Source organism: Cottoperca gobio, chromosome 24, assembly GCF_900634415.1.
Source record: "Cottoperca gobio chromosome 24, fCotGob3.1, whole genome shotgun sequence".
NCBI lineage: Eukaryota > Metazoa > Chordata > Actinopteri > Perciformes > Bovichtidae > Cottoperca > Cottoperca gobio.
The window spans coordinates 6,620,613-6,640,070 of record NC_041378.1 but is presented as its reverse complement, the minus strand read 5'-3'; the positions used below and the strand labels follow the sequence as shown (position 1 = coordinate 6,640,070).

Below are 19,458 nucleotides of genomic sequence, written 5' to 3'. Positions count from 1 at the left end.
ACTTTTAAAATGCAAATGATGAGACACAGGACAGACGAAATGCTTCACAGACACACTCGATAGCCACCCTCAGAGATCAAGTGTCTCTGCGTGTTATTAACGTCTGTTGTCAGCCCCTACATACAGCACTTCTGCATTGCATTAATCTGAAGAGACACTGGGTCATTCTGGGAAATGTGGTCTCTTTTTTTTTCTATGTGGCTGCACACTCTCCTGGAAGACTGACATGGGCAGCACCTGCAGGACTGAGGCAGAACAGTAAGCTATTGATTTCTGAATTAACTTGACAGGTTACAAAGCACTCACTGAACTCTGAGCAGCAGCGGTGCTTTTTGTAGTTCACCTGGTGCCTCTTGTTTTTCTGGACATTTTAAGGGGCAAAGGCTGCGGGTTATAAACTCTGACACGCTCGGCATGCAAAACAGAAGCGCCACGGAAAGATGAAGACGGACTCCGACTGTACCTGTACCTGTGCTGTCGTCGTACACCACAGTGACTGTTTTCCACTTGAAGAAGTGCACCAGGTCGAGGATGGCTCTACTGAGGGAGGAGAAGTCGGGGTACAGGCTGACATAGTACGAGTCCCTGTTGTCGGACACTTGATGCTTCCACTTGGTCTGGACGTGGGGCACTCCCAAAGCATTGCAGATAGATTGGACTGCGTTGGCCGACGAGCTGTGTGAGGGGCCAAAAATGGCCGCCACACCGAGGGAAAGCTGATCACATGCTGGAAGGGAAACAAGCGGAAAAAAGGCAGCGAGTTAGATTGTTGGGCTTTTAAATTCAACTGTTTCTAAATGCGTTTGGTCGTTACATTTTTGCCCACACGTCACCGCAAACAAACAATTTAGTATCCAGAACAGGTGCGGGGGATGCGATGCACATTTCTGCCAATGGTTTTATACTATTTGACTTATCAACAGGTGTAATGTGTCAAAAACACAGCCCTGTGCCATCAAAGGGAGAGGAGAAGAACACTGCTAGAAGGAAAACGTTGATGTACAAATGCAGGTTTCAAAACTAACAAAAGAAATCTTTGTATATGTAGTCGCCTATTTCAGGTGGGATTTCAGGAGCCACCCATGATTGTATTAATTGATTTTCTTTGTCTGCAATCTTTGGCAGTTAATGTTCAATTCACATAATCTGTGAGCTATTACACCAAACAATCAATAGCAAACACTTAATTATTCATTAGCAGAAACGTGTTGTAACCATTTTTATTATTAATGAATGAATAACATAGAAAACTGCAAAACCTGCACTCATGCTGAGGTTCTGCTAAATGCCCTCATTATCTCCTGACCCACCTTTCCTGGAGGCCTCAAAGCTGTCGAAGATGTTTATTCTCTGGATGTCATAGGTCAGCGTGGTGTTGGGGAGCAAGGTGCGGTTCCTGTTGATTGTGTTCAAGGCAAATTTAAAGGCTAGTTCCTCTGCTCCGGAAGGGCCGTTCTCCATGGATTCGAATATTCCTCCTGAGGGTGAAGAAAAACAACGCACAGCTGAGAACAAGACCTTCGAATAGCAACTTCTTTCTCCTGTAATTACAACACATTCCCGTCCACACAATCATACTTTCAAGTAAATGATCGATACGATGCAGGCAATACAGGCTATTGTGTTCAGGCCCTGGCGTGAAACTGACTCCAGATCTCAGCTGATTTGCATTCTGTAGCAATTGTCAGCGTAATTATAGGCAATTAGTTACATTGGGAGGTGAGTTCAGGGGTGAGTGCCCTTCTTTAACTCCCTCACTCAGCCTTGACAGAAAGGTTCACTCTTCCACTTTGTCTCATTGATTTCAGCGATTCTCAAACGAGAGAGCAAAGACGAGCGAGGAGCGCAGGGAGCAAGAGAAATGAGGGCAAAAGAGACAAAAAGGTAAAGCAGAGGAGAAAGAGAGCCATGGGAGAAATCAGTGAGACATTTAAAGTGATGTGGAGAGAGAGGCAGGAACAACAAAGACAAGACGCAGCGACGGAGAAGGACAATCAAGGCAGAAATTAAGATAAAACATCAGGAAGCTTTTAATTACACTCATTAAAAACAAATCGTCTCAGAAGTTCAAATGATTATCTCTGCATCGTACTTGACTGTTGCTTTGGTTGATTGTTAATGGGAGAGCCTCCTGCAGGGAGCTTCATGCCGTGCCCGCCTGAGAAATCTTGTTACCTTTTGGATATATGTGAATCACAAGTCGCGACACTCATTAATTGACAGATCCTCGACACAAAAATAAACAATACACTCTGTTTCACAACGCCGCGAAAGCCAGACAATACAATTACCACCGCAAAGTAAGGTGTCGTCGACTTAAAACAGCTCCATTCAGACTTGTCAATTATTTTGAGGCGAACAAAGACGATTAAAGCTCCAGATGGTCCATCAATGTCGTTCAGAATCCTAAACAAACATGTCTCATTTCAAGATTGTGTCTTTATTTTATCACCAGAAATGCATGTCATACTGCAGTTACCATCAAATGTACATGTTTTTTTTACAATTTTTTTTATTCGATCCATCTAATCTACAAGGACACACTTTATTGCAGTTGTAAATGGGGTCATTGAGAATGATGAGAGTATTTCCACACATCCATCATTAGAAAGAGGGGAAATTATGTTGTAGGTGGTGCAATATGTCGGAGTGTTACACTTTCAAAGAGAATATTTCTATGTCAAACAGCTGAGACAGCTGTAGACTCAAGCAACTACTTTCAACTTTCAAAATAAACATAGTAAAAAAAAAAAACCCACATTACGAAAGCTGGTACACCTTTGAGGATGGACTAAATCCTGAGAAAGCTTTACAGAAATCAAACTTAAAAGAGAATGGATGAGGGGAGAAAAGATGAAAGAGGGTTGTGAGAGCAGCTCTGAGAAAAACTCTCAGAGAGTCAAGAGCAGAGTTCAGCAGTCCATCTACGGCTCTCATCCCCTCGGAGGACAGCGAGGCGGTTTGACGAAATCCAAACTGCAAAAAAGTTTTAAAGCCTGTTTATCGATTCAATTACGGAGAGCGAGGGAAAAGTGAGACTGAGAGCGAGAAAGACAGAGACAGAGAGAGAGAGAGAGAGAGAGAGAGAGAGAGAGAGAGAGAGAGAGAGAGAGAGAGAGGCATTTACTTTATTTTTTTTTAAATAGTGGAGAAAGAGTGAGAGCCGTACAGTAACAGACAGCAGCTATAAATAGGGTCTGGTCATGACAGCGAGAGATAGAAGAGGAGTGCAGCAGGGAAAAGATGTCATTAACTTGAGCTTCGTCACTGTCACCACGGCACACCAATACAGTGTGCTTCCTTCCTTTCTTTACGATAAGCGTTTTCTTTTACATACAGTCCAGTGAAGACTCAAAGAAGAGGAGATGGAGAGGAGAAGGGAGACGGATGTCGCGGTGGAAGACGAGAGTTCAGAGTAAACCTATAAAGGCCCTTTAGTAGATGTTTTGTGCGTCATTGCGGGATAATAATGAGGTTTTCATGTGTTAGTCCTCCTGCTATACAGCAATGTGAAGTGAACATGCTGCTATTCATGGCATTTCATCTCTCCGAAATTGCACATTAATCCGCAAAAGAACGAATACCCGAGAATCACCATTAAAGATGATTGGAATCATGTCAGTCTGACCTAATAGATAATTATTACACTATTGCCCTGAGGGAGCAGGCTGAGCGCCACCGCCCTGTTCAAACGAGTTTGAAAATGAGCATAAGGATATTAAGTTATGCTCATCCGAGTTCTTTTGGCTCGCCGTATTGCCTTGGACGTGCAGGTTGGAAAGTAATCATATACGTTTGAGAACACAGACGAGCGGGGACATTAAATTAAGTCTACAAAGGATTACATTTAATATTTCCAAGGAGATTTTAAGCATTACATTAGAGAAAAAGATTGATTCGGTGCTGCAGAGAATGTGTCACGTTACACGAGAATGCATTGTTTCCTCTCAATCTCAATTTATGATTTCTCCCCAAACTTGGATTTTTTGGAAAATACTTGCACACATCCGTACCGGGTGTAATGTATATTTAGATTGCTCGTAACATCTGTCTACCCTCCTCTCCTCTTACTACTTGGTGTTGTGGTCCGTCTGATTGCAGGTGTGTGAGTTACAGCTGAGTGTGTGTGTGCGTGTGTGTGTGTGTGTGTGTGTGTGTGTGTGTGTGAATTATAGTGCCGCCATCATTGGGAATGGTGTGAATGATAGTGCAAATGAAAGCTCTGAGTGAGTTATGAGCTGGATAATCACCCTGACGAGAAAACAGCCCTGCTGCTGTTCTGAGTGCCTCTGTGTGTGTGTGTGTGTGTGTGTGTGTGTGTGTGTGTGTGTGTGTGTGTGTGTGTGTGTGTGTGTGTGTGTGTGTGTGTGTGTGTGTGTGTGTGTGCGAGAGAGAGAAAGCTTGAGTAGAGAGTGGAACTGAAAAGGCCTATTTAATATTTGTTCTCAGTTAATCAAGAGCATTTTGGATTGATCACTGGAAAGTAACTTTGTCATTGACTTTATTTCTGATTCATTCAATTTAAAAATCATTTCCTGTAAATAAAAATCCTTCATACATCACCAACAATAGTTATGGAAAACCCTTGAAATGTATGTAGAGAAAGGTACGTAGCACTTCTGGTTAAATATATTCTACTGCTTACACGCTGCTCTGAACAAAGATTCAAACTGGTAGCATATTTCTCTTCACTACACTCTAATTATTTGCAGAGTGTATTTTACTACTAAAAGGAAAGGCTTAAGTACTAAACCATGAATGAAAACACAGTTAGGCCTCTCTACTCAAGGATGCTCTCGTACGCTGGGAGATGGGACTCAGATATGTTGCCATGGAGACTCATGCATCTATGCTATGGCTGAGAGGCATCGGCAGTTTTGGAATCGGAGCAGCTGATTGGAGGAGGAAGAGCGTTGTGATCGTACGGACGGCCTGTCTCTGTGACTAATGACCAGCAGCGCAGCTGCCGGGATAGTGGTGGGCTGTAGGGTGGGTGCCATGGCAACCGGCGAGCAACCCTGTCGCTAGGGCATGTGGCCCAGGTGTGAACGTGAAGTCGCTCAGTCAGTGGCTCAGTTAGGCTCTAAGACCTCCACCCACCCACCACACCCGAGACCCCTGGCCTGTTTCTGTCTCTGTGTCTTTTCAGCAGGTGAGCATCAGCGCTGGGAGCCAATAGGCCGGAGGCAGAAGTGATGGAAACGCTCCGTAAATATCCCCCAAATTCCCAAAGGGAGCGCTCCCTGACATGTATGGCGGTGAATGCGACATGATGCATGACGGCTTGCAGAGAGTCGCCGCCCCTGGTCATTAATCTGAAGATCCCCCCCTGCGGTAGACTGACCTTCCTGCGTTGCACAAGGGGCAATTCTCTCTCACGCTGAAAATCCCCAGAAATCTGTGCAGGGCATTGGATACATGTAATACAGGATGCTCACCAGTGCTATGACATCACAAAAACCAACCAACCAACAACATCCTGTACAAAATGAAGTCCTGTGTCTGACCTTATTCCTCAAAGAAATACTTTGAATTCTGAGGACTGACATTGTATTACATTCTGCTTTAATACTGTAAGAAGCAGAACATGTGTATTATTTGACCAGCTGGCCTCAGAGATACAATCTTACAGAGCAAGATAAGGAAAGCAGTAATCTTTGTAAATAGAGGTACATTTTTTAAGATTATACTTGATAAAGATATTGGCTGAACTTATTTATGAGCCAAATGCAATCTTAAATCTAATTAGTGAAATACGAATAAGCCAATAGAGTGAAATACTGGTATTAGAATAGAATACAAATACTAGGAATTCAGGTGTTGCATGAAAGAGCAATATTTTAAAACTTTAAAAAGGATCCACCGTTTGAAAATGTACAAAAGAAACCTCAACTAATACAGTGAGTCAGCAATCAATCGAACACCTTAATCAATCACTCGGTTAGAGTTATGGAACCTGGACGTGATACCAACAGAAAGCAGCTTAGGTGAACAGCAGTTTAGTTGTTGTTATCTGACTTGTTTGGCTTGTTGTGCGTTTTTTCTCCAGGATAGAATCACTCCTGTCAACCCTAAAGCTTCTTGACACTGGACCGGACTGTCACCTGCCACTGCTCGACGCTAAGCCTCAGGCTGACTCACACACTCGAACATACTCGTGTGAACACACACATTCACGCACTCCTGAGATTGAGCCTAAGCAAATCTGTCAGGTAAGAAACAACTGAGTCTGTGGGAAAATGTGACCGTGGCGTTCAGACACGCCTAAGTTCAGTTACACTAATAACAATGAGCTCGGCCATTGCCAAAAAGGTCAATTTAATCAATCTCTCGTAATGAGCACTCCCACAGTCTTCAATTAGAAATGTGTGCCACCACCCTCGTCCCTGACCTAGCATCAAGTAGGAAACCAGTGATCACATAACATGTATTAATTCTGATCGCTGGCAACAGATGTGCTAATTTGCCAAACTCTCTCTATTCATTATAATGTGCCAGTTTCCTCCTCAAAATATGTGCTAATTTGCAAGGACTCATTGTGGATGTGTTAAACTACCGGCTGACATTTTGTGTGCTAATTTGTCAAGCAGGGACCCCTTTTGGTACTAATTGTGCCAAACTGTGAGTACACTTCAACAGGCCTTGAATCGCTGAAGTCCCAAATGACTTCTGTCTCACAGTTTCCAACCTCTCCACTGCTCTCAAATTGGGGAATGCTGAAAAGAATCCTTACCACTGTGAAAATAAGACGGGGCACTAATATCACTCGCTCGCCTGCACGCACGCACGCACACGCACACACACACACACACACACACACACACACACACACACACACACACACACACACACACACACACACACACACACACACACAAATATGTGCCTGCTCTTGAGATTAGACAAGCTCCTTAAAGAAACATAGATGTGCAGCTAAGAGTCAAATGCTATGGTCGTTTCGTAGTATCATCAAATACACATTATACAGAAATAACAGACTGTTCCCGAGATTTAAAAAAGTTACTTACAAAAACACAAGATCACAACTAGAGTGTTAAATTAAAATGAAGTATTTTTCTGAAGAATATATATATATTATATATATATATATATACATATATATATATATACTGTATCTATCCTGCAGTAATGGCAACACGTGTGTGCACAATTTAGAGGAATGTTCCTGATATGTTTTTTTGTTGTATTGTCAGAACACACACATTTCACAAGGACAAGCTTTTATTTCCACAGAGAATTTCATTACCAGAAAATTATCAAACCATATTGTACAACAAGCACAGATTACTGTGTTTAGGGTTTCACCTTCAAATGAGTTTCTTTGTTGCTTTATCCAGCAACATTTTTTCCCGATGAATCGGTTAATTGCTTGGGCTTTAAAATACATGTACGTCACTATTCCCTTAACGCACAAAGGAAAATAGCTTGTTTTGTATGACCATTAATTAATTCTCCGTTGAAAACTCATCGATTGATGACTCGTCGTCGTCGTCGGAGCTTTAATTCTTTTCAATACTCAAGTGAACTACTTTGCAAGCAAAGCTGAGCATTAAATATAATAGGTCAATTAATTTTTTTTTTTTTACAAATTAAATAAATCAATTAATTATTTTCTTTTGTGAAAAAAATAAAAGTTTTAGTCTGTGTGGAAATTGGAATTGATTATTTGTGGAGGTGAAGCATGCATTCGGTACATACGGTATATTTTATGTTACCACCAACCATTTTCCAGGCTTAGATGCACCCGTCACAACATAAAGAAAACTGTAAGCTCTTTGCTTGCAGAGTAAAAATAACTATCAAAGCTTCTGATGCACATAGATCAACAGAAGCACACGGAGCAGAAGATCGACTGCAGCATCGTTCAGCGATGCCTGAGGATGAGCAGTCAAACTTCAATAAATATGTTCACTCTTGCAAGCAAAGAGTTTTCAATTGTCTTTATGTTTGTCTCTCTGTGGCTCCCTTTGGAAATATTTTTCCCACCCTATCTGACGCACACCAAAGCTGACAGTTTGTTTTTTGATTTGTTAATGCATCCTCCCCACTTGCCTAAAATATTACAGTGTATAACATGAAATATTCCAGGTACAGGAAACACGATTTATACATCTCACAGGCAAACGCGCCTATTAGCGTTTAACTGCCGATGTTATTATGCTCGGCACAATAGCACACGGTATGTAAATGCACTCGATAAATGTGGCATTAAAGTTTGTCATCGACTGATGTATTGTATATTGCAGCTGGGGCACGAAAACATTGTGTTTTAGTGAAAAAAAAACATTATTATTTGATTGATGCTCTTGCATTTTGGGAATAAAACGCAGTAACTTTCACACACTGTGGGTTTTATGAGCCTAAGCGCTCTCACACTTCATATCTGACTTCCAAGTATAAACACGAGTATTCCCAGAACTGCCGTGACAAGGTTATAAAGTTCAAGTAAATAACACAAATCCCAAAAACTGCCTTCAGGAGTTTTTTTTCCTGCCAACACAAAAAAAAACAAAAGTGATTTGGCTCTAATAAACAGGCCGTAGGGAGTGAGTGGGACCGGTTATTGAACAGAATGCTTCCTGATGCTTCACGCCTCACCCTTCTCCGTGCCATTTCTCCCTCCATGTCGCATCTTTTTCTTTCCTTTATCTAATGTCCTTTCACACACACTGCCTTGCTCTCTCCCACTGACTAGAGTACGTCTCATGGTGGCCTCGGCAAGTGACAGATGGCTGCCCTCACAGCACTGTTCACTGTAAACTGAGTTTTAATCAAGCCTAAGCACGTGTGAGTGATGCTAATTATCCACTACAGGCTAAGAGAGACAGGAGCCCTCAAGAACATGGTGACTATGTACGGTTGGCTATCACTTTCCCCATTGTGATAAAAATAAACCGCATTATCGGTGTCTCAAGCGTCCCTCGATACTCAAAGCCCTCAAGCTGTATCGCTCACCAAAATAAATATAGATGAGAATTTGACGGTAATCTTGATGTCTTAAAGCAAACTCTCTGAAAGTAAAGCGGTGGGATTTTCAACTGTGTCTCAGCACACTTGCCAACAAAAAAAAGACTCTCGCATTATCACACCATGAAACCACCACCCTTATCCGTGTGATAGGGAGGATGAACTTACATTACATCTCCAACATGCATTTTAAATGTATTATATGCAGCCGACCTTGGTAAAAGGCTAGAAATAAGTTTAATTTATAATGTTGCAATTATGTCACAGCAAATTAGACAAGGCTCTATCGTCCTATTTCGCTCACTTCGTCGCTCCCGTTCTGATTCTCACTGTTCTCCTGCTCATCAAAATGGCCCTGTATTACACTCGATCTATTGTAATTGTGAACAAAATGGCTGTAAAATTAGACTTTCTTCCTTGTAGAAGGGCAGATGTTATCTCCATCGGAGCCAAAAGGTCAAGAATTAATTCAGGAGCCGACTCTTTAATGCTCTCAGCTGAGGTTTTCGTGGAGGCGATGCAGAGGGGAGAGGGAAAAAAAGGACATTTTTACAGGATTTCAGTAATCTGATTATAATCCTTTCTAATCTTCATAAATGTAGAGAAACTTGCACAGAAGGTGTTTATTATTTCAAATAGGTAATGACACAGAAGCTGGTAAACCCTGATTTTAATATGCCATAGATATATGAAGTAAAATACAAATATATACAGTAGATAGGGCAATATTGTTTCAGACATTCGCTAGTGGTTTGCGGTCCATAAACTACAGTTACTTCACGACAGTAAATCCATATGGCATCTACATTGTCACATAAAAGCCATTTATGTTATGAAAAGAATATTGGAGATTAATAGAGGAGACAATACAAGGACTGGTTTTAACCCTTGAGTATAAATAAATAAGTATTTAAAGTAAGTAATGGGGATAAGAGCTACAGCGCAGTGTTCTGTTCCAAGGATCGGGGGGGGGGGGGGGGGGGGGAGTTCAGTGGAAACCTGAGACTGAAAAGGTATTCTCTGCTTTGAAAATTCAAAAGCTACAATAGGAAATAGAGATTTGGAATGTGTATGTCATATGAGGATTTGTGCCTTTGTGTGCAAGGACACTAAGACCAGGGGAAGAGGGGAAGCAACGATGATGATGGGGAGAGAGAACAAAGTAGAAGGGAAGGACCGGGAGACAAGCTGAGAGCCGAAGGGAGACAAAGACGACACAGAGAGAAGGACAGCTGAGGACAAAGGGGAAAAAAAATGGAAAACAGAAAGAAGAAAAAAAACGAGAAAATGGACATTTTGTTTGGTTTCCGCATATTGATTTGATGCTGAAAGTGCACCTCCGCGCAGCCCGTCAGATATGTTTAGAAAACAACAGGTGACGGCTGGGATGTCTAAAGTCAGAGTCAGCTGTAGGACATACGCAGATGGCACAGTGTGCTGTCAGATTACCAAAAAACAGGAGAGTTTGGAGACAGAGAAAAGGAGAAAATGGTGCACGGACAAAAAGAAACAGTTGAGTGAAGGAAATGAAGAGGGAGAAATGGAGAATGAAAGAGGTCACAGGAGGCAGATAAAAGACATTCATTAAACGACTGAATGGATGGCCCAATAGACCTGAACGGACACCTGCATCCTCCCCCACCTCTCCTTCAGCCACAGGGTAGGAAAATGTTAACTCCTGCTTTGGGTTCATCAGACTCCCATCAGCCACTGCAGTACACAAAGCTAGCTGATAATCAGAGCTACAGGTACAAGTCAATATGCTACGCTCTGCTGCGAAGGTGGGAGTGGATTTTTCTCGCTTGTTCTACAAACACACACAGGCAATTGCACAGTAGCAGTGAGAGACAGAAATGAAAGAGCCCATGCGCGCTGACTTTTCGAGAGGAAAATAGCCAGAGGCTTACCAAAGTTCCTTAAATATGCTTGCTCATTTTTTTTTCTTCTCCAAAATAAATAAGAAAAGATCTTTTGATGATAAATGTAAAAAGACAATAGAGGTGAAATTGGCGGGAATGGAGAGTCCTGATCTAATCTTTCTTCTGTTTATTTCACCATTTCTAACATTCATTCGTGGTATATCTCATCGGGAATCGGCTTCATTATGTCTCCTCAAAATATTAAAACAGATTGTACAAGATTGGAAATAAATCCAAGTCTGTTCCGGGCCGCCGTAATGCTTTGCGTATGGATAAGGGATTAGAGGGTCATACCAAACAAATGGGGAAGTACGCTGTTTCGAGTGTGTGGGCGACTAACATCAGAGCCCTGACGGAGGTTACCGCAGATAAGAGGTGTAGCTAGTTTAGAATTACCGCTTGTTTACCAAAATCCTTCAGCCTAAAGACCTTCACTTTCCTGCTCGTCTCAGTTTGCGTTTGCTGAAGCACACACGAATGCTTTCTTTCTCCTCTCCTCCTACCTTTCCTTGGGCAAATACCTTGAAAAACAAAAAGATTGGAAAGAAGGATTTAGGGGAAAATTACACAAACACTTAAAAATCCTCCGAGCGAAGGGAAAGGAAGGACAGATACAAATTCAATTCAACGCAGCAGGGGGAGACGTTTTTGCATAGCCCCGGTGGATCGTGAACAATAGAGTTTCATGCTGATTGAAAAGAACACGATTTTAGGTAAGCCTGTCTTCAATACGTCCTCCCACAGAGCCCATTTTCCCCCCGTGTCCTTGGTTCACACAGAGAAACGCTCATACATCTGACCGGCTGTGCTGTCAATGGGAGCCTGAATTGTGCTTTCTCTCTTTCAGTCAGTCGCTAACCCTCCTCCTCTTTCTCCTTTATTCAGCTGGCTGGAGATGAAGGTGAACCGCCACATTCTAACCTGATCGCTGCCTCACATCTCAACCATCACAGGAAGGCTTTCTATAATCAATTGACTTCTGAATCCCATGTAGTTCAGACGTCAGTGCTTTCATTTATGTGCCTTCCTCTGCGTGCTTGAACCTCACAGGAAATTGCTTCTGTTTACAGGAGAGACACTTTTGTCGTATATATATCACTGCATGTATGAAATTAAACTAAGTGCAATCGGAAAAAACACATCCAACAAATGACCTCTTGCATATATTAATATTTAGAGCAAATGCACAATAAACATTTACTTCCCACGATAAACCCCTGCAAAGCCATGTTTGCTTCCCTCTCTTACGCAAACACTTAATAGTTCATTACAAGTTAAAAGTCTCACATGGTACTCCCACACATGATGCAAAGCGATATTGCAGCAAGTGGAAGGTATATACATATATATATATATATATATATATATATATATATATATATATATATATATATATATATGTATATGGCATTATATATTGCACCATTTAAAGCGCAGCAGTTCAGAATGTACATTATATCACACGGAGGGAAAAGTCCAACTGTGTTTGGAACGCATCAGATCTGTGATATAAATGTGATAATGTCTATATCAAATACGCGCCCACAGAAGAAGCGTGTGTTTAAAGTCGTCAATAATTCACAGTAACATGCATTGTTAATCCAATCCCACACATTATTCTAATAGTACACATTTGGTCTTTTTTTGTTTGTTTATGTGTTTGCATTATCACAGATGGTAACCTGTGATAGATACACATAAGGGGGGGGCGAGGGGGGAGGGGCATCCGGGATTTGGCAGTGGTTACCTGCTATGCTGCCAGTTTCTTCCCTTTTTCATTATTCCCCTTAGCAATACAAACATATTGATTTTTATTGATTCCCATCATTTCACAGTCTCCTGGAAGTGGAGACAGCCAACTCTGTAACGAGACAATGTAGACAAATTCATGAGATCCTAATAAAAATGTTTCCCCCCAAGGAACTAGGTTTTCTTTCCTGTAAAAGCTATTTTCTGCATATCTGTAGTCCCGTCTCGCTAATAGTATACTGCTGACATTTATTCAGAGCTGCAGTGCATGACTCCTGGCCTCCCACTATATTTCCACAACACACTCCACTGTCCATTTTGTCTCTCTTCACAGAAGCCATCAGAAAACAGTAATAAAAGACCAGAACTGAGAGTGGGCTGAGAGTGGACTGAGAGTGGACTGCTCAGAGGCAAACTAATCTATCTTTACTTTCTATCTGCTGGCCTCAACACTCACTTGTTTTCTTCTCACTCACACTTTACACACACTCCCTCCCTCCCCTCTCTCTCTCTCTCTCTCTCTCTCTCTCTCTCTCTCTCTCTCTCTCTCTCTCTCTCTCTCTAACAAACACTCTTGTTTTTCTTACACTTCTCATTGACTTCTAATTTTCTCCCATCTCCCTTGATGGGATTGTGAGAAAGGACAGCTCCAACGTGTGTTAAAACATGCACAAAATGTTATTCCTTGTGAGCGTTTTCAGCTCTGACCTTCAGTCAGCTTTGAGCGAGACGACCAGGCTGCAATGCTGCAGGGCTCTTCTCAAGGGACAGTTTCAGAACAATTGCACATATAACCCCTAACCCTTCTGGTACGCAGGGAAATGCCTGAGTGACAATGACAAGGAGTGATCGGCTGTGAATAATGAAAGCCGGTGCAGAAAGCACAAGGCAGTAGAAGAATATAGGACTCAGATGTATTAGATTTTTATTTATAACAGACAATATGTCAGCGGTAGCTAGAACTGGTTACACTGCAAACAAGGTCAATCATCTAAAGCCTCCTTCATGCAAATAATCTTTTCCAGTGCAGCTGGTAAATCTCAGAAATTGACTAAATGCTAACCAGAAAACTAATTTCATACCTCACAGATATTTTCCATTTTCAAAATACCAAGAAATCTGTCCCCTGAATTAATCACCATTGAGCCTTCTGTAACTGAGGCATGGCAGCGAGACCTTCAAGACCTTCGTCTCAGGAACGTACACTTAAGAAATCCATCTAGATAGTTCCCTGCTTGGAACCCATGTGTGGTGCCGCATGCTAATGTAAGACAGATCTCCTTTTTGTTCTTGAAACCCACGGTGAGTATTTTTAAACCGTGGAAATCATTTGCCAGTAGAGAGGAGATGGTTTCATATTTCTATAAGCTACAGCGGGGCCAAGTGACACATGAATATTTTAAGCAGCTTTGTGCCTATTTAAATGTGTTTTGCTGTGAACGTGCTGGCAGCGGGCCAGGGCACAGGGTGTTATCCTTAATTCCCGCAATCCCAAAACTAAACTCCATGATGATAATTCACGCTGGCGGAAAGCAAAAGCAAATAAAGTCAATTAACGACAAACTCCCCTTGAATTTGTTCCCTCTGCCCTTGCTTTTTTCTTGACAACCTTGTAAATTTGTCACCACAAAACAGATGGGGCGAATGAAATGAGTGTTAAATATTACAAAGGCAATAAAACACAACATAGTGCAAGCGGTTAGATAAACATAGCTTTCACCAGAGGCGATGGAATCTTTTGCCAGAGGACTGAAAAAAATAAAATAAAACCTTTCCTTTCCAAAATGAAAAACAATGTTGTGCTTTTAGTCATACATATTCCCAGAGTATTGGGGAAAATATAAACATAACCAGGAAATAAACAAACAAAGTGAGCATCTCTGAGTCAACAAGGCTTTCAGCAGCATGTTGACAGCCTAGGGACATACTGCGCCTGCCAATGCGGACTGAAGATGGCGATGATAATGTTATCACTCGACCTCACAGCCGCAGACCGACTCTGGTCATCAGAATTAAAACACTGTCTCTCTGTCTCATTGTTGATTTTACTTATAAATTAGACACACGTCTGCAAAGTAAAACTCAAATAGCTTTGATGGAATGGCAAATGTGATGACTCATTGCTTGTGAGACTGAGTATTTGTTACGGGCACAACTAAATAAGATAATGTACATGTAGTGCTATTTCCATGAATGTAAAACGAGCTCCTTTCATTCTAGCCTGCCGGTTAGCTGACACGTAATGCTACAGACTGTAATGCGACCCTGAATTTCCACCTGACTGAAATCTAACAAGTCATCTATGACAATTGAGGGGGAACAAATTATATTGGCCAACCATATTTCAGCTTGCAAATTCAGTTTTTTTTTATTTAAAAGCCACATAACTAAGCTGTTAATTTTCATGTTGGAAGTGGACATTTTACAGCTTTTTATTTGGCCTACATTGTACGAGTGGACGTGGAGAGAAAAACCAAAGTGGCAATTGAAAATGAATTGTTCTAGGAGACCATTTGCAGTTTCGGTATCTACAAAGTCTCTTTCAGTGCTCCCAAAAGGCAAGTGTAAACTTACTCTAAAGAAGGAGAATCTTATCTCAAGCGTATCTTATTACACTTTGTAAGGGCTGCACAGGGACCATTTCTCCATCAAAGTAAATGAATAACCTGTGAGATTTATAAATGAGGAACATTGAACACAACATTTAATTTCTGTGTGGAAATGAGCTCAGCATGTTTGCCTGCAGCTGGTGGCCACAACACTTCTTGTTTGTTTTTCTTCTTGACACTTGTCGCTTTACACGGTGAGGCCGATGCTGTGAATACAAAGGGATGACTATGTTTTAGTGTTACACAGTGTGTGTGTGTGTGTGTGTGTGTGTGTGTGTGTGTGTGTGTGTGTGTGTGTGTGTGTGTGTGTCTGTGTGTATGTAAAGGTCTCAGCCTGTCAGGTGAACAGTGGTTGTACAATATGAGCCGCCTGTCTGGGCAGAATGGAAGTAGGAGCAGGAAGGGAACAGACAGACCCCGGGGAGCTGACCTCCTCATTTAGCTGAGGGCAGTTGGGATTATCTGCTGAGCAAGCACGTCCTGCACGGGAAGAAAGGACCAATGGGCTACATTGTCCCTCAAGGCATTTTCTTATTTCTCCTCTCTCTCACATCACATGCACTTACACACACTGACATACATTCTCCATTTTTTGATAAGATCACCCACGCACAAATCTATCTTCATCTATTTTTCTCGTTTGGAAAACTCGGCTCCTTTACAAGAAAACACAGACAGATGAGCATATCATCTTCTCTAAAGAGAATGAATTACACTACACGGAATGGAGCCATCTTACGACGGAGGAGATGTGAAGTGGCTGATAGATATAATGCTGTACAAAAACCCAGAGCCCAAAGCTTTTACAGAACACATTCTAGTGTTTTAAAAAGCACAAGCACTGTGCTTTCTGATGAGCAACAGGCAGCGGCTAGGGTCGCTGTCCGTGGTCCTGGTCCTGGTCTGGTTGCTGGTTCAGGACCAAGGACAGAGACCTGCCTTTTTTTTTAGCCTCAGTTTAAAGCAGCTCCGGCCGTGTCACTGCCACCAGAACACCGGCAAAATCCAGCATGAGCTTTACCTCAAAAGATCTCAGTGACATGAAACATGTATTATCTTGCATGGTTATGTTTGTCGTGGCTACTGATACCGGATGTCTTGCAGATCCAGGGTGTCAACATACATGTGACATTTTATAGCAAGGTACAGTCAACTAGTGACTCCAAAATGTAATATTCGATAATATCACATTATTATGGTACCACTTTCAAAAATTCCCTCCAAGGTCTAACACGTAGTACATTTAAATTATTCGCCTACTGTTTCTCCAAAGGGATTTACATTATTTTGCCCATTTTGGAAACTTTCGTGTCAAATACTTTAATACAGGGACTTCGCCTTCCCGGAAGAATGACTGAATAGACGGCCGGTGTCTGTCAGACAACGTGTGACTCGGGAAATCGCTCATCGGGGTGAGGATGCAGCGGGAAGACAAGCTCATCCCGTTGCCATAGCGGCGGCTCTTGCGGACGCGGCCTGACTCTTAAACAGGATCCTCGGGGGAATTTGGGATTGTAAGGATGTGTTGTCAACACTTGATGACATCCGCTGGCAGGAGGGGGGGGGGGGGGGGGCTGTCACTCCAAGATGCTGTCTGTGCATTCAACAGAAAGTGGCAAAACACAGCCATCCTGAGACGGATCTAATTAAGAAACAGAGGAAATCTCAAGACGCCGTCATTCAGTGTTTTTTAGTATAGGAATACAGGAAGTAATAGCACCATTTTAAAGTTATGACTCTGTAACAATGCACTACAGTGGCAACTGTTGAAGCACTACTTTAATGAGCAACATTTATTATATAACTCTTCCGCTAATTCGTCTTTAGGCTAATGAGCTACACTTAAGTGTGAGAAGATTCTCGGTTAGTGACTGTTGTTTTGGCGTCCAACGTGACTCAGCCAATCGACACTATGAACCGGAACAGTTAGTTGTATCGATGGCAATAACGGTATAAATATGCAAAACCACGGGGATTCCTGTCGGATAGCAGTTTCAGTGGGATTAAGGATGAAAAGTACTGCCCGGCGTATCGATCGGCCCTTGTGACCGATCAGAGTGATTGATCCGCACTCCGGGTGTAATGTTTACATGTAAACATTTACTGCAGAGGACATGCTGGGGTGTCAGCAGTTTAAAGGGCCGTGGAGACACGAGACTCAGTGATACTGGAGAGGAGATGTGAGCAACGAGTCTGCCTATTCTTCCTGAGTTTCATCAGCTTCCCATATCAGTGAACTGTTGCATAGGGGAGCTCCTTCTTTTATGAGTTATAGCTATAGAGGATCTTTCAAAGTTACTGTAATACTGGTTTCAAGGTTTGTAGAAAACCGTATTCGTCCTTGATGGTGTGATGCACTTGATAAAAAGTCTTCAAAAATACAGATATAACTGTAAACTATTCATCAACAAATGTGATTCTTTAATGTGCAGGTCACATTGTTTTGCCAACTCTACACTAAAGCAAGACGAGATGGGACAAAATGTCTCGATTCATATGCTTTTTTTGGATCCCGTGATTCATTCACTCGCTGTCGACCATCATATGGGCAGTCCGTGACATCGTTGCAGATGATACCGTATTACAAACAAACAGATATCTTACCAAATCTTAAAACGTGTGGCATCCCGCGAGAGTAACCAAGAAACAGCAGCAGAAGCGGGATCAGCCTGAGGTTGGACCTGAAAACGAGACTGCTTATCATCAGATGATGGGAGGTAATCTTCATGTTGTTTTTAAAAAATGCACAGTGGTTTAATCCCCCCGGTGCGCGAGTTCGATTCCCCCGTAATTCTTCTACGTTCGTTGGGCAAGGCAGGGTGACGGCGGCCCTGGATGCGCAAGATCACGGCATGGTCACTTGCGCTTTCCCTAAATCCATTAGCAGTCCCGGCATGATTCCTTCCCCTTCCCCTTCTCCTTATCCTCCTTCACTGCGCCAAGAAACAACAATCCTCCGGGTCGAGGGACGGCGGGACATCCATGTCGAAGGGTACGGATCCAGTGGGGAGGGGGGAGCCCGAGCATGGGCTGTAGGTAAGGAACTGGAGAGGGTTGGAAAGGGGCTAGAGAGCGCCAAGCAGAGGATACAGCAGCGATACAGCCCCCTATGAGGCGCTCTGGGTTGCTTGCGCTCCCATTATACTGCACTGCTGCACAGGCTCTGACGTCGAGCCAAGGTTAGTGTTGTGAACGCGCACCAGAGAGAGACACAGACAGAGAAATAGAGGGGGGGGGGGGGGGGAGATGGAGAGAGAGAGAGAGAGAGAGAGAGAGGGGGGGGGATTGAGGAGGGAGATAGATATACAGATAGAAAGCGATAAAAAAATAGGGAGGATGGGAATATAAAGAGAGGAAGATGGTTGGAGGTTGAGGGAGGGGGGGTGGAAAACTTTATTTTAGGCTGTAGTTTCTCTGTTACCCCCATAACTTGCCGTCAAGCTCGAATGGATTTAGACATGTTACAGGGAAGATGCATTATTTTAAGTGCACACAGCAACAGTAACTTCAGCGTGAAGCCTTACTTGCAATCCGTCCAAATGATCACCAAATCCGGGGCTATTCACAAAAGCAAATGATCAGATGTGGTCGTCTTGTAATGAAGTGACAACCGCAACCCCTGTTTACCAATATATATATTCTGTAATTGTCGCTTGTTTGTGAGCGCAGGTTCTCTGTTCAGCACCATCGGCAGAGACACAACAAACCTGCAGAAAGCAACGAGAATCTAGTGTAAGTAATGTTTCTGAGGCTTTGAACAACCAGCAATGACTTAGTCGATGTTCCCACTGGAGAATGCTTAAGCTTTGGCTAATTCTAGAGGCACTTTCCTGTAAAGGCTCATACAGAAATAACTATGCACATACTGCACTTCACACAATAACTGGCTAACCTGTGCACACTAGCCATATAATCTCATGTCTGCAGGAGATCATTGCACTTATTTTCTTCTCCCGTACACGCGTCCAGTAGGATATGTAAAACCACTTTGTGTTCTTTCATTATAGCTTCCTTCTAAACCTCCTTTACGTGATTTCAAGCAACAACCTTTCTACAATGTTCACCGACATTTCAGAAATGGGAGGAGTGGAATGGAAGGAATTAAAATTGGCAGAACAGTAAATCTTTAATATCGACAAAGGCTGAAAGGCGCGAATATTTAACCTATGCAAAAAGAACTCCACTTTACACTT

At 42.4% G+C, this 19,458-nt stretch overlaps 1 protein-coding gene across 2 annotated transcripts in view; it reads right to left on the bottom strand.

Annotated features, from left to right (window-relative positions):
* Positions 1-18,414, bottom strand: part of LOC115028855 (glutamate receptor ionotropic, kainate 2-like) — a 54,171-nt gene extending 35,757 nt beyond the window's left edge. The window contains exons 1-3 of one of the 2 annotated variants that reach the window (XM_029462737.1): positions 17,870-18,414; positions 1,311-1,478; positions 464-727 (exon numbers count right to left, since the gene is read on the bottom strand). In XM_029462737.1, coding sequence (XP_029318597.1) covers positions 464-727; positions 1,311-1,478; positions 17,870-17,993 — 556 coding nt within the window. In that variant the 5' untranslated portion in view covers positions 17,994-18,414. The remainder of the gene's footprint in view (positions 1-463; positions 728-1,310; positions 1,479-17,869) is intronic. The other variant, XM_029462739.1, reaches the window with a different exon arrangement.
* Positions 18,415-19,458: the final 1,044 nt, after the last annotated feature.